Genomic DNA, 14,043 nt, shown 5'->3' on the forward strand with positions numbered 1-14,043 from the left:
AGGACTGAGTCTGATGCTGCTTCACCTGCTATGCTCTTCCCTGTTCACACTTTATCGACTCAATGCGCATGCTCTCCCCAGCGTGCTGAGTCAAAGAGCTTTCCTTAAGGGCCCAGGTCACACCTCCTGCCCATCCCACTCTCCACCCGCTGACGTGAGTGAGCATGATTCCAGCCTCATTCCTGAGCCTGGTTCACCCTGACACACTCCTGACTCCACCTTTGCGTCTTGTTTCTCCACCCCCAACCCCTTGCCTCTTGCCCCATATCCCCTTGACTATCCTGTCAGGCCCCTCAGTGTCTATCCTGTCAGACCCCTAAGTGGCTATCCTGTCAGGCCTCCCAATGTCTATTCTATGAAAGTTCTTTGGAATCTTAAAACAGAGCTAAGAACTTCGGATGTTGGAGATATGAAACAAAAGCAGAACATGCTGCAGAAAGTTGGCAGTTTTGGCATCATTTTTGGTGAGCAAGTGTTTTTCACACGGCAAGATCCAACACAAACTGTGGCTAGCTCAGAGCCGTCTGATACTGAATATCTGCTGTGGGTCACAGGCTAAATGGGCCATGTGCACTTTCATCATCTTGGTTCATCACTTTTGTTGGCAACCCATGGAGTGTGAAGCGAAGGACCTGCTCTCAGATTGTGTTTACTTCACAAACTAGCAGCTGAGACCATACCATGCCAGGACATTCCTAAGGCAGCAACTGCTCTCTCTCTCTCTCTCTCTCTCAATGGCAGATAACTTCATAACATTGGCCAAATGACAAGAACAGCAAAGCATCTTGCCAGATTACTAGCAGAGTGCTGATCCTTCCCTTCACATCTCCAGGATTACAAAAGGAGTTGATTAAATTTATCCATGGCAAGTAGCTCTCTCTGCCAGAGGAGCTGGGAGTTAGGGCGAGGAGATGGGCAGGATAAGAGGAGGCGTTGTGAGAACGGGGCCAGATTTCTGAGGGTCTGCTGGGTGAGGTTTTAAAATTGAGAACCTAGAGGTTGTCTCCGATGTCACGAGACAGTTTGAGATGTACAAAGTTGGGGAGGGGGGGTGGTGGCAGGCATAGCACCTGGCGAATGGAGGGATGGGACTGTGCGCACTTCGACCGAAAGCCTAGCGCAGGGTGTCTGCAGACGCATGGCTTAACACAGGACTGTAATATTTAACTTTTAATGCAATTTCTTTATTTTCTACTTCATACCAAGAGGACTGTGGTGGTGAATGTTTTAATTTTATTTTTCTATTTTTGTAATTAAAACTTTGTACCTAACATGGTGCTAGAATGGCGACATTGTCCAGTCCTTACGTACTCCTGTACTTCTGGTCATCACACTACCAGAAGGATGTGGATGCTTTGGAGAGGGTTCAGAAAAGGTTTGGCAGAATGTTGACTGGGATGGGGCAAGGTTGGACAGACTTAATTTGATTTCGCCGGTTCCAGGAGGTTGAGGGGCGACCTGATAGAAGTTTCTAAGATTGTGAAAGGCGTGGATAGAGTGGAAAGTATGAGGCATTTTCCTAGGGTGGAGGGGTCAGTTACTAGGGAACACAGGTTCAAGATGCAAGGGGGAAAGTTTAAAAGTGATGTGATAGGCAGGTTTTTCACACAAAGGGTGGTGAGTGCTTGGAACACACAGCCAGAGGAGATGTTGGGAGCAGACGCAATAGCAGCATTCAAGAAGCATCTGGACAAATACAGGAATAGGAAGGGAATAGAGGGACATGGATCCTGTAAGTAAAGGCAGTTTTAGTATGGTAGGGCAAAATGTGGTGGTACAGGCTTGGATGGCTGAATGGCCTGTTTCTGTGCTGTATTGTTCTTTATTCTTCTTATTGTTTGATACCACAAGGAAACTTAAATCTAAATCTGATCTCTCTTTATGACGCTTTATTGATATTCAGAGCCAAGTAGCTAGATGCCACCCACTAGCTGAGCTGTACGCATGAGTGCAGGCATTTAATAATAGACAATAGACAATAGGTGTAGGAGTAGGCCATTCGGCTCTTCGAGCCACCACCACCATTCGTTATGATCATGGCTGATCATCCTCAATCAGTATCCTGTTCCTGCCTTATCCCCATAACCATTGATTCCACTATCCTTAAGAGCTCTATCCAACTCTTTCTTGAAAGTATCGAGAGACTTGGCCTCCACAGCCTTCTGGGGCAGAGCATTCCATACACCCACCACTCTCTGGGTGAAGAAGTTTCTCCTCAACTCTGTTCTAAGTGGCTTACCCCTTATTTTTAAACTGTGTCCTCTGGTTCGGGACTCACCCATCAGCGGAAACATGCTTCCTGCCTCCAGAGTGTCCAATCCTTTAATAATCTTATATGTCTTATAATTGCAGCAATATTATGAAACACTCGTAAATAAAACTATTGCACTCTTAAAAACTATAGTCATCTCTGCACCGCCTTGAGATGCATCAAAAGAAACAATAATCAGAGGAGCACAATAAGTATATTGAAATTATTGGGCATTATTACGATAAATGAGGATTCAGTTCTTTTGCTCATTGTGTTTATTAATTCTTGCTGTCAGTAGTTGAGATTGCAGTGATTGGAAACTAATAAGCATTAAGAAGAATAAATAGGACTGGAATTTACTGCTAGTAAAAATAATGATGTTCAATTACACTGTAAGTTAACTGCATTAATATATTGAATTGTCTCATTTAGTTTGAAGCACTTTCCCTGCAACACATCTCTTGGCTCCTCAGAGCCTGTCCACCTTCATAAGGCACAGATCAGGAATTTTCCCACTTGCCCGGATGGCTGCAACTCCAACAACACTCGAGATGCTCCATCCCATGCAGGACAAAGCAGCCCATTTGATTGACACCACATCCACATGCATCCACTCCCTCCACCAACTCCCAGCAGCAGCCATGTGTACTACTTTCAAGATGCACTGCAGAAACTCACCAAAGGTCCTCAGACAGCACCTTCCAAATCCACAACCACTTCCATCTAGAAGGACAAGGACAACAGATACATGGGAGCACCACCCCCTGCAAATTCCCCTCCAAGCCACTCACCATCCTGACTTGGAAATATATCGCCATTCCTTCACTGTCTCTGGGTCAAAACCCTGGAATTCCTTCCCTAAAGGCATTACGGGTTGACCCTCAACAGGTAGACTGCAGCGGTTCAAGAAGGCAGTTCACCCTCACCTTCTCAAGGGTAATTAGGGACAGGAAATAAATGCTGGGCCCAGCCAGTGACACCATGTACCATAAGTGATTTAAGGAAAAAAAAAGGACAACATAGGTGACGTGCAAATGATTTCCTAATGTGTATGCTCCACGTGGCACACAGAATGATTCCAAACTGATCCCTGAGTGTTCACATTCAGAAAGGAGGTAAGCTGACCATAAGTGATGAAGCATTCGCTGCAGCTTCTACCTCGAATCTAGATCAAGGAAACCTCTGGATGACTGGCCAGAAGAAGCATTGGCAGGAGGTCAGGCATCTCCTGCAAGTGTCAGTGTCAGATTATGTATCGTCTGCCTGATGGGAGAGGTAGGAAGACAGCCTCACCGGGATGGGAGGGGTCTTTGATGGTGTTGGCAATGAGAAGTGTAAGTGGGGTCCATGGATGGGAGGTTGGTTTCCGTGATGGTCTGGGCTGTGCACACCACCTTCTGTAGTTACTTATGGTCCTGGGGATTGCAGTTGCCATAACAGACCATTATGCACTTGGATAGAATGCTTTCCATGGTGCATCTGTAAAAGTTGGTGAGGGTCCTTATGAACATGCTAAATTTCCTGAGCCACTCAAGGAAGAAGAGGTGCTGTTGTGCCTTCTTCACTGTCGCATCTACATGGGAGGGTCTGGGACAGATTGGTGGTTATCGTCTCTCCGAGGTTCTTGGGTTGGGGATTCTAAAACAAAGGATATATTCTGAGAATTACGGCCAGACCATTCAGGAGAGGTATTAGAAAGAGAGTGGTCAAGGTTTGGAACTCTCTTCAGCAGTGGATGCTGGATCTGTTGTTAATGTTTAATCTAAGGTTGATTCATTTTTTGTTGAGCAGAGGTATTAAGGAATATTGGCCAAAGGTATGAGCTAGGCCACAGATCAGCCATAAATGGGAGAACAGACTCAAGGGGCTGAATGGCCTACCCCTGTTCCAGGTTCCCATGGCCAAGTGAAAGTCAACCCTTTACAGGATGAAGTTGAGGTGGAACAAAATTTACACAGTAGAATACTTCACTTGACTCCAACAATCATTAGTTTTCACTTTGACCTGGCAAGGATATATTCTGTCAGAATCATTGAACTGCTGATGGTCAATGAGGATTGGAAACTGGCAGCCTTCGGATTTTATCCAGCTTTTTTAAGAGAGCCCTATCAGTCGGGGAAGTATATTGTCATGTTAAAGTGCAGCTGGTGCTAATTTAAAACTGAGGCAGATTGGCTGGTGCTTCTTGTACTGGAGCCTGGCTTACATTACAGAGAAAACCTCAAACATCACTGAGGACATTATAGTTAAGATCTCTGTGCTGGTGGGAATTAATTTGTGCACAAAAGGTATGTTCATGATGCCAAAAGGCCAGAGTCACTGGAGCTGAGTGATGGACAGCAGATCCTCTGTGAAATACCTATTTTTTATGTTATATTATTTATTCAGGTTCTGGGACAGACAGGTAGTGTACCTTCAAACAGTGCCAGGGATAGAAATCACAACCCTGGTCCTGTTCCTATCCTGGGCCCCACTCCCGACAAAGCACAATGACTCCATCCTACCCCGATTCCTGATCTCATTCACCCCCACCTCCCCCGCTCAGAGTTAGCCCAGTGTGTTTAATCAAACAGCCACATTTATATCATGTACCAGTATACAGTCAGTGAGCACAGAAACCAGACTGTGAGTACGTCTGAGATATCATAACAAATAACACTATTAATAAACTTCAAGATATCTGTCCCAACACGAACTCAGATTTTGTTATAGGAACTGACATATAGGACAGCACTTAGATCAAGCATCATGTGTTTGACCAAGGAAACCACTTCATGGTCTATAAATATCACAGCGAGCTCCTTTGAGAGTCACTGGGCACGTTCTCAGTATTGAAGGCTGTATTAATGGCGACAGATTGAAGCTTCACTTTCACGATTGAATGCAAACAAAAGATTCCATTTAGTCCGTGTTATATCATTTTCTGAAGTCACTGTGTGTGTTGGCATGTGCTGGGGAACACTGCTATTTTGGAGTGAGGCGCTCTTTTTCCACATTGAATTTGTTCCTGTTAGGAACAGGAGTCTTGATCCCACTCTCCCTCAAGCCCATTTACTCACCTTGACTCTGCGTCCTTTGAGAATCTCACCCCTCTCGGGAGGACTGTCTCTCTACAGCTGCATAGCGATCCACTTATCTTTGGTGCCTTGTCCAAGTGCTCATTGTCCATGCAAGAATTGCACGAATGTTGGGGATGATTTGAGTTCAGGAAATATCGCGTGCGAACCCAGTGTTGCCTCTATTTGTAGCTCAAAAGTTCAGAAACTAAATTGTTGGGAAGGGGTTGAATGTAGCCTGTCCAAATATTCCCAGTAGGCGGTTCTAGGCAAGAGAGAGAGAGATAGAGACCAGCAGAGTCATTAGGGACATTTAAGCAACTGCTGTTCATGCACATGGATAGCAGTGAATTGAGGGGTGTGTAGATTAAGTTATTTTATTTTACATTAGGATTAATGCTCAGCACAACATCGTGGGCCAAAGGGCCTGTTCTGTGCTGTACTTTTCTATGTTCTATCTTCTATGTAAGTCACACCCCTGGTTCACAGGGAATGTCTGCATCCTTTAATGTGCACAGTGAAGACGCAAAGGTTAAGAAAAATGAGCAGGCTGATTGGTTAGAAGTCTCACTGAGAACTTTTAGGTTTCATGATTGGCTCCAATAACGTAGCCCCACAGTCTGTTTGCATCAGCTTGTTAGAATACCCAAATGCCATCCTTTGGACTTGCCGACATGATCAAACCTCAAAGGTACAATGGAATGGGAAAGGACCAGTTATATCGGAAAACAGCTGGAAAACGGGCTGTCTCTTCTCTCCCACCCCATGTACCTCCGGCTCCCAGTTTGGGAAGTGCTGGACAGGTTTCCCTTTCCTCTGCGGATAACAATGGTTAGCAGCACAGTGTGAGGGCCGACTCCTGGTTTGCTGTGTTACAGGAGGGTGTGCGGATCAGCATCAAGCATAGAGGGTGAGGGGCGGAAGGTCCTGGCAGTGGTTAACACTTCCACCTCAGGGGGTACCTGACACTGCAGGAGGAAATGGTACCCAATGAGATGCCAGGTGAGAGGTTGCATGAGAAAAATTACTCAGAGCCATGGATGTCACTTGGTAAAACTCTTTCAGTGAAAATAGGAAAATCTCAGCTGTGGTTAGTTGATGTGGAAAACAAATAACAGACATTGAGGTAAAGATACTTGCACTAAATCCCATCGCTTTCTGTGTTTACTGACCAATGTTGGATCAGCAACTCTGAATTTACCAATTCCGAGAGATCCGTTGAGTCTGCTCCACTATTCAGTAAGATCTCGGCTTAACTGCTTGTGTTCCAAATTCCACATTCCTATTGACCCCGATAATCTTTAATTCTCTCGCCCAACAAGAATCTGCCCAGCTTAGCTGTAAAAATATTCAATGACCCAACCTCCACTGCCTTCTGAGGCAGAGCATTCCAAAGTTACACCAGCCCTCTGACAGAAAAATAAAATTCTGCTCATCTCAGTGCTAAGGGGGGGTCACCTTCAATTTTAAATCAGTGCCCCTCATTCTGGCCTGACTAAACTGTTCACCCCTTTCGTAACGTCCCGATTGGTCTAACTCTTCCAGCACATGAATTCTCCAGGAACTCTGCACTCCTACAAATGGGGACTCCTGTCTATTCTCAACTCCTATGTTTCAGCATTGGTGACTGTATCTTCAGCTCACTGGGCCCAGAGCTCTGGAATTCCTCATCTGTAGTTCTCTGCCCCTCTCTCTCTTTCTCTCTACTGCTCCTCAGAAGGGGTGAAGTCTTGCCTTGAAACCTATGCCTTCAAAGAAAGCCAGTGGCTGTCCCACTTTCTCAATACAGCAGTTGTCAATGTGTCTGATTGTGTGCCTGTGACGTCCCTGGTGATGTTTCGCTACGCCGAAGGAACTACATGAATGCAACTTTTTGTTGTTTTGTTGATTGATGGTAGAAGACAAAGGGTGGTGGTGGAGGGTTGTTTTTCAGATTGGAAGCCTGTAATTTGTATGAGCATTAGAGGTATAGTTAGTAAGTTTGCAGATGACACCAAAATTGGAGGTGTAGTGAACAGCGAAGAGGGTTACCTCAGAGTACAATGGGATCTTGGTCAGATGGGCTGAGAAGTGGCAGGTGGAGTTTAATTCAGATAAATGTGAGGTGCTGTTTTTTTGGGAAAGCAAATCAGAGCAGGACATGTACACTTAATGGTAAGGTCCTAGGGAGTGTTGCTGAACAAAGAGACTTTGGAGTGCAGATTCATAGTTCCTTGAAAGTGGACTCGCAGGTAGATAGAATAGTGAAGAAGGCGTTTGGTATGCTTTCCTTTATTGGTCAGAGTACTGAGTACAAGAGTTGGGAGGTCATGTTGCGGCTGTACAGGATATTGGTTAGGCCACTTTTGGAATATTGCGTACAATTCTGGTCTCCTTCCTATCAGAAGGAATTTGTGAAACTTGAAAGGGTTCAAAAAAGATTTACAATAATGTTGCCAGGATTGGAGGACTTGAGCTATAGGGAGAGGCTGAATAGGCTGGGGCTGTTTTCACTGGAGCATCGGAGGCTGAGGGGTGACCTTATAGAGCTTTATAAACTTGTGAGGGGCATGGATAGGGTGAATAGAAAAGGTCTTTTCCCTGGGACAGGGGAGTCCAGAACTAGAGGGCATAGGTTTAAGGTGAGAATGATAAGATTTAAAAGGGTCCTAAGGGGCAACCTTTTCATGCAGAGGATGGTACGTGTATAGAATGAGCTGCCAGAGGAAGTGGTGGAAGCTGGTACAATTACAGCATTTAAAAGGCATCTGGATGGGTATATGAATAGGAAGGATTTAGAGGGATCTGGGCCAAGTGCTGGCAAATGAGACTAGAATAGGTTGGGATATCTGGTTGGTGTGGACAGGTTGGACCCAAGGTCTGTTTCCATGCTGTACATCTCTATGACTCTCTGATTGTATCTAATTTGAAACTTGCTGGACTAACCCAGGGTCATGTCCCAGAGTTTAAAATATTCCCATTCCCTAACCACTCTTTTCTCTTCCACATATCTGGGAAAAAAAAACTAGCAATAAAGACCACTCTTCAATGCGGTCACAAGATATCACATCCAATCACAATTTTACTGGCAGCAGCTTCTAACTTCTTTGGAGTTAGAAACTATTATTAAATTATTGAAAGAAGTTATTAAAGTAATGTAGATCTTCAAAGTGACAGCTCCTTGTTTATACTTGTAACAGAAAAGCAAAGGTCTTGGCTCCAGCATTTCTCAGTCAGCAGTCAGTGATAGTTATGTGAAACAACAATGAATATGAATGACCCTTTGATGTGATACTATTCTGCTATAACCACTTAGGTGTTTTGTGAGAAGGATGTCCATTTGAATGTGTAGAGATTCTTTTGGTCAGTTTTTACCCCTTCCCACATGTTTAGTTCTCTTGTTGGGATTTACCCTCGAGGTACCGGTTGCCTCTCAGTGTTCTCTGTTAAGTTTCCTTCCAAGGCACTCACCCATCCTCCCTTGAAACATATCACCATTCCTTCAATGTCATTGGGACCATGGAACCAATCCTCGAACTTCATTACTGCCAGCTCTGTGGGTGTCTCTATACCACAGAGACTACAACAGTTCAGAAAACACTGCAGCTCAGTGGTTAGCACTGCTGCCTCACAGCACCAGGGACTCAGGTTTGATTCCAGCCTTGGGCAAGTGTCTGTGTGGAGTTTGCACATTCTCTCCTTGTCTGTGTGGGTTTCCTCCGGGTGCTCCAGTTTCCTTCCCCAGTCCAAAGATGTACAGATTAGGTGGATTGGCCATGGGAAATTGCCCCATAGTGTTCAAAGATGTGCAGGCTTGGTGGATTAGCCATCCGAAATGTAGGGTTACGGGTCTTGGTAGAATGCACATTGGAGAGTTGATGTGGACTCAATGGGCCAAAGGCCTACTTCCATACTTTAAGGATTCTTTGATTAACATCCTCTCAAGCAATTAGGGATGGGTAATAAATTTGCCTTTGCCGGTGATGTCCATATCCCATGAAAGATTAAAAGGAAGTAACAGGATATGGAGTCAAACAACATGTGTGTTCAAACAATATTTATAAATGTTCACTTTCCAGTGCCGTTGAACTCTCGTCCTTTAGATTAAGGGTTTAAGCATTAGGATTACTAGCCAGTAACAGCCATATGCACTGTTTCATTCCAACACAGTGGAAAACAAAATCTGCTCTTCCATTCCCATTCCTGTATGGTTGGTCCTTGACTGAGTTTGAATGAGAATTGACACAACATCTAAAGCAATTGTCATTCTAAGAAAAACATGGTAATTTATAATATTTATTTTATGATGAATTGTAATAAATATTTAAATTATAGTAAATGCTAAATTCACTGCCATCTCACCACCACTGAGACAACTGATACATGGGAACACCACTTCCCCTCCAAGTTCCCCTCCAACACACTCACCATCTTGACTCGGAAATGTATTGCCGTTCCTTCACTATCACTGGGTCAAACTCCAGGAATTCCTTCCCTAGCTGCATTGTAGAGATACCTAAACCACATGGACAGCAGCAGTTCAAGAAGGCAGCTCATTACCACCTTCTCAAGGGAAATTAGGGATGGAGGGTAAATGTTGACCCAGCCAAGCAGCACTCACATCCCATGAGTGAATTCCATGTGTCCCATCTGGCTACAGATTGAATGATGTCTTAATACATTTGCATGGCTTTTAACAATAGAGTGCCTCTTACATGGAGTAGATCTCCAGTACCTTAACTGTTGTCATGTTTACCTGTGATTCTTACCTGGGAGCCTATAGACCCTTTGTTCATCATTGCTTCCTATCAACATCTATTTACTTGCTTGACAAAGCTTGCTCTTGCTAAATTGCCATTCAGAAGAATTCTGGGAATGAGCAATTTGACTGTTTTCCTATTTTTGGCTACAAGACAAGCTCACAAGGCATTTACAAGTGAACCGAAAGCAAAAGCTTTAATCATATGAAATTAAAACAGCTCCTAATCCTATGTGCACATAAAAATAGGGTATCTTATATCCCCTGTTGATCGTTTGTCTGACTCTAATGCTTTGTATCAATGCTCCCCCCCTAATATATTAATCTTTTGCATTCCTTTCGTGCAGGAAGTTATGGGATCAAAAGATGAGGAATCCCAAAGCCAGGTAATGCTTACTAAGTTTTTCAAAGGCGCATCAGACATTATGCTGTCAACAGCAGTGAGCCTCAAAGCTCTCTGTATGACCTCCTTGCGTGGCGAATTAAGTTAGTGTTTCAACAGCCAAACCAAATGCTTTTTCTTTAAATCTTGTCAGGAAACAGAAGGTTTTCATCAGGTTTTGATAAAAACACTAAAAGTTTGGAGCACAGAACATAGTTTATTACTTGCTAATGACATGATGGTGCAACCCATTTAAAGACTAATTGCTTTAATTGGGAAAATATTTATGAAGAGTGCTTCTTGTTAGCTGCTGCTCCAGCTACTGCTGGAAGGGGCTGTCTCATGCAGTGGTAGTGTCCCTACTCCTTGAGCAGGAGGCCCGGGTTGAAGTCCCAACTATTCCAGAGGTGTACAATAACATTGATGAGCAGTTTGATTGAAAATTAGTTTTTTGTTTGGAAAAAAGGTCATTTGCTGCTGGAGGGTTCTGTGGCACAGTGGTAGTGTCCCAGCTTTGGGACGAGGAGGCTCAGGTTCAAGTTCCCCCCCTCCTCCAGAGGTGCGTAACAATATCTTTGAACAGGTTGATTAGGAAAGTATCTCAGTTCCTGAAAATACTGGTGACTTTCGGCCTCAAATCAGGGATATTTCTCATCTGGGAGTCTTGAGACATGTGCTGTTCCCTACCTAGGGGTGTAGTTAAATCACTGGCCGAGCTTCCTTTGACAGCACCTTCCAAACCTGACACTGCTACCATCTAGAAGGCTGAGGGTGGCACATACAAGGGAGTACCCCCCATAGCAAATTCCCCTCCAAGCCACTCGCCATCCTGACTTAAGATATAGCAGCTGAATTAGGCCACTCGGCCCATCAAGTCTACTCCGCCAGCCGATCATGCCAACAATGTTTCTCAATCCCATTCTCCTGCCTTCTCCCCATAATCCTTGACCTCCTTACTAATCATGAGCCTATCTAATTCTGTCTTAAATACACTCAGTGACTTGGCCTCCACAACCGATGAGTTCCACAGATTCACCACCCTCTGGCCGAAGAAATCCCTCCTTGCCCCAGTTCTACAGATTTGTCCTTTCACACTGAGGCTGTGCCCACGGGTCCTAGTCTCTCCATAAGACTATTAGGACCAGAAATTAGGCTGTTCGACCCATGGAGTCGGCTCCACTGTTCAATCATGGCTGATAAGTTTCTCAACCCCACTCTCCCACTTTCTCCCCGTAACCCTAGATCTCTTTAATAATCAAGAACCTACCTATCTCTGTCTTAACTACACTCAATGACCTGGCCTCCACAGCCTTCTGTGACAGTGAATTGCACAAATTCACCCCTCTCTGGCTGAAGAAGTCTCTCCTACCATTGGAAACATCTTCTCCATGTCCACTCTATCCAGACTTGAAACTACATTGCTCTTCCCACAGTGTCACAGGATCATAATTCTGGAACCTTCTCACTCGCAACACTGTGGGTGCCCTTACCTCCTAATCACTGCAGTAGTTAAAGAAGGGAGCTGTCCACCCCCCTCCTCGAGGGGAGACCATGGAGCTGAGCAATAAATGCTGTTATTGTTCTCAACAACAAGTAAACCAAAATTGGATTATTCTTGACAGATAGATAGCCAACCCCTTTGCATTTTTAAATTCAAAACTTGGAAGCATTTAAAATCAAAAAAATGCCAGTGCTTTTTTCATTTTCCTCTTGGGATTTGCTCATAGTACTGCCCTGAAATTTTAATCTTTAACTTCTGCTTGGTAACCTTGCTGGTCCTATATATTACATATATTTTACGTACACGTCACATTATGTTCCCCAATCCTGTCCACACCTGTGAGACAGGGAAGCGGAAGTAGGCCATTCAGCCCATCAAGTCTGCTTCACTGATCTGATAATCCTCATCTCCACTTTCCTGCCTTTTCCCCATATCCCCCGATTCCCTTCTTGATTAAAAATCTCTCAGTCTCAGCCTCGCTCAGCTGGATGATCGGGATGCCCGCTGAAAGGCTTTTACTTGTAGACACGGAGAACTGAATGGTAGCAGCCCACTCCCACAATGCTGACCTTGACCCTGACCAGATACACAACGTTGCCTTGACTTGGTGTTCTGCCTAGTGGGGGAAAGGGGGTTCCCAATCAAGATACAGAAGCAAGCCCCTATTATTTTGAGCAATCAACACTGTGCAGGACTTGAGCTATCACCTCGACACCGTGGTGATTGGTGAAAGGTCCCAGGAATGGGGGTGTGCTTTGTAGGAGGGCGAGTTAAACACTCTCTCACCATTGATAGGAGAGCCTGTAACATTTTAATGTTTGCTTGGAACCAGAGTGTGTCCCGTTACAAGAATCTCTGGATGGAATCCAGTGAAATCAAGGGGAACACTAAACTGGATTAATCCAGTTTAAGGAGTTTAAAGTTCCAGTGTTGAGGTAACAAATGGTTAGCACCATTTTGGAAACACACATGGGTGGCTGGCTCAGAATAAAGATGGATGCAGTCCGTCAGATGGGCAGTGTAATGGAGTCGCAGAAAGTGGCGACTGAATTTGTCATCCTCAGTCTCTATTTTATCTTCGACAGGCTGTCTTCAGCCATCAGGAAGAAGAGCTTCTGGATCCACAAGGTGTCGTGCAGTGGCAATGAATCCCATCTCTCCAAGTGCACCATCCGGGTATTGGCTGGGAAGAAAGTGCATCCCTGTGAGAATGGCATGCACGCAGTGATCAGCTGTGTGGCAGGACCTGCCTTCACACAGGGCACTGGGAATCGCTTCCGGAAGGCCTATCAGGCTGAGGTATACCAGGAAAGCCATGAGCTGAATGAACGGGTCACTGACAGATCATACAACAGAGTCCCTACAGTGTGGAAGCAGGCCATTCAGCCCTTTGGGTTCACACTGACCCTCTGAAGGGCATCCCATCTGGACCCACCCCCTACCTGCACACGGCTAACTCACTTAGCCTGCACATCCCTGAACACTATGGCGATGTAGCATGGCCAATTCACCAAACCTGCTCATCTTTAGACTGTGAGCAGAAACTGGAGCACCCGGAGGAAACCCACTCAGACACGGGGAGAATGTGCAAGCTCCACACAGACAGATACTTTATTAAATTCAAATCCACCTTCTGCCATGGTGGGATTCAAACTCAGGTCCCCAGAATATTTCCTGGATCTCCAGATTAATAGTCTAGTGATAATACCATAAGGGCATTGCCTCCCCAGTGTTAATGCGTCAGAATCAGTTCAGAGAAGCTTGACTGGATTAATAGTGAGTGGGTTGGACAGGGTTTAAAAGGTTAAAAGGAGACTTGCCCCAGACAAACAGAGGAGTCATGACAGGGATAGATGGGGAGAGAGTGCTCCCTCCCGTTGTAGGATCTAGAACCAGAGGTGATTCTTTCAAACTCAGGAATTATCTGTTTGAGACAGAGACGATGAGAAATGTTTTATCATGAATAAGAGTTTTCCAAAGACTCTCAACCCTCCAGGTCAGTGGAAGCAGAGTCTTTGAAAATATTTAAGGGGGCGGTAAGTAGATTCTAGTTATTCGAGGGGGTGAAAGGTTATCAGCAGTTAGCAGGAATGTGGAGTTGATGTCCCAGTCAGA

The 14,043-nt window shown here is 44.8% G+C and overlaps 1 protein-coding gene across 3 annotated transcripts in view; it reads left to right on the plus strand.

Moving 5' to 3' along the window:
- loxl4 (lysyl oxidase-like 4) overlaps positions 1 to 14,043 on the plus strand; it is a 131,572-nt gene that overhangs the window by 50,436 nt on the left and 67,093 nt on the right. For all 3 annotated transcript variants that reach the window (XM_072557141.1, XM_072557142.1, XM_072557144.1), the window contains exons 5-6: positions 10,393 to 10,431; positions 13,014 to 13,227. In XM_072557141.1, coding sequence (XP_072413242.1) covers positions 10,393 to 10,431; positions 13,014 to 13,227 — 253 coding nt within the window. The remainder of the gene's footprint in view (positions 1 to 10,392; positions 10,432 to 13,013; positions 13,228 to 14,043) is intronic.

The sequence above is a fragment of the Chiloscyllium punctatum genome, chromosome 38 (assembly GCF_047496795.1).
Source record: "Chiloscyllium punctatum isolate Juve2018m chromosome 38, sChiPun1.3, whole genome shotgun sequence".
NCBI classification, from domain to species: domain Eukaryota; kingdom Metazoa; phylum Chordata; class Chondrichthyes; order Orectolobiformes; family Hemiscylliidae; genus Chiloscyllium; species Chiloscyllium punctatum.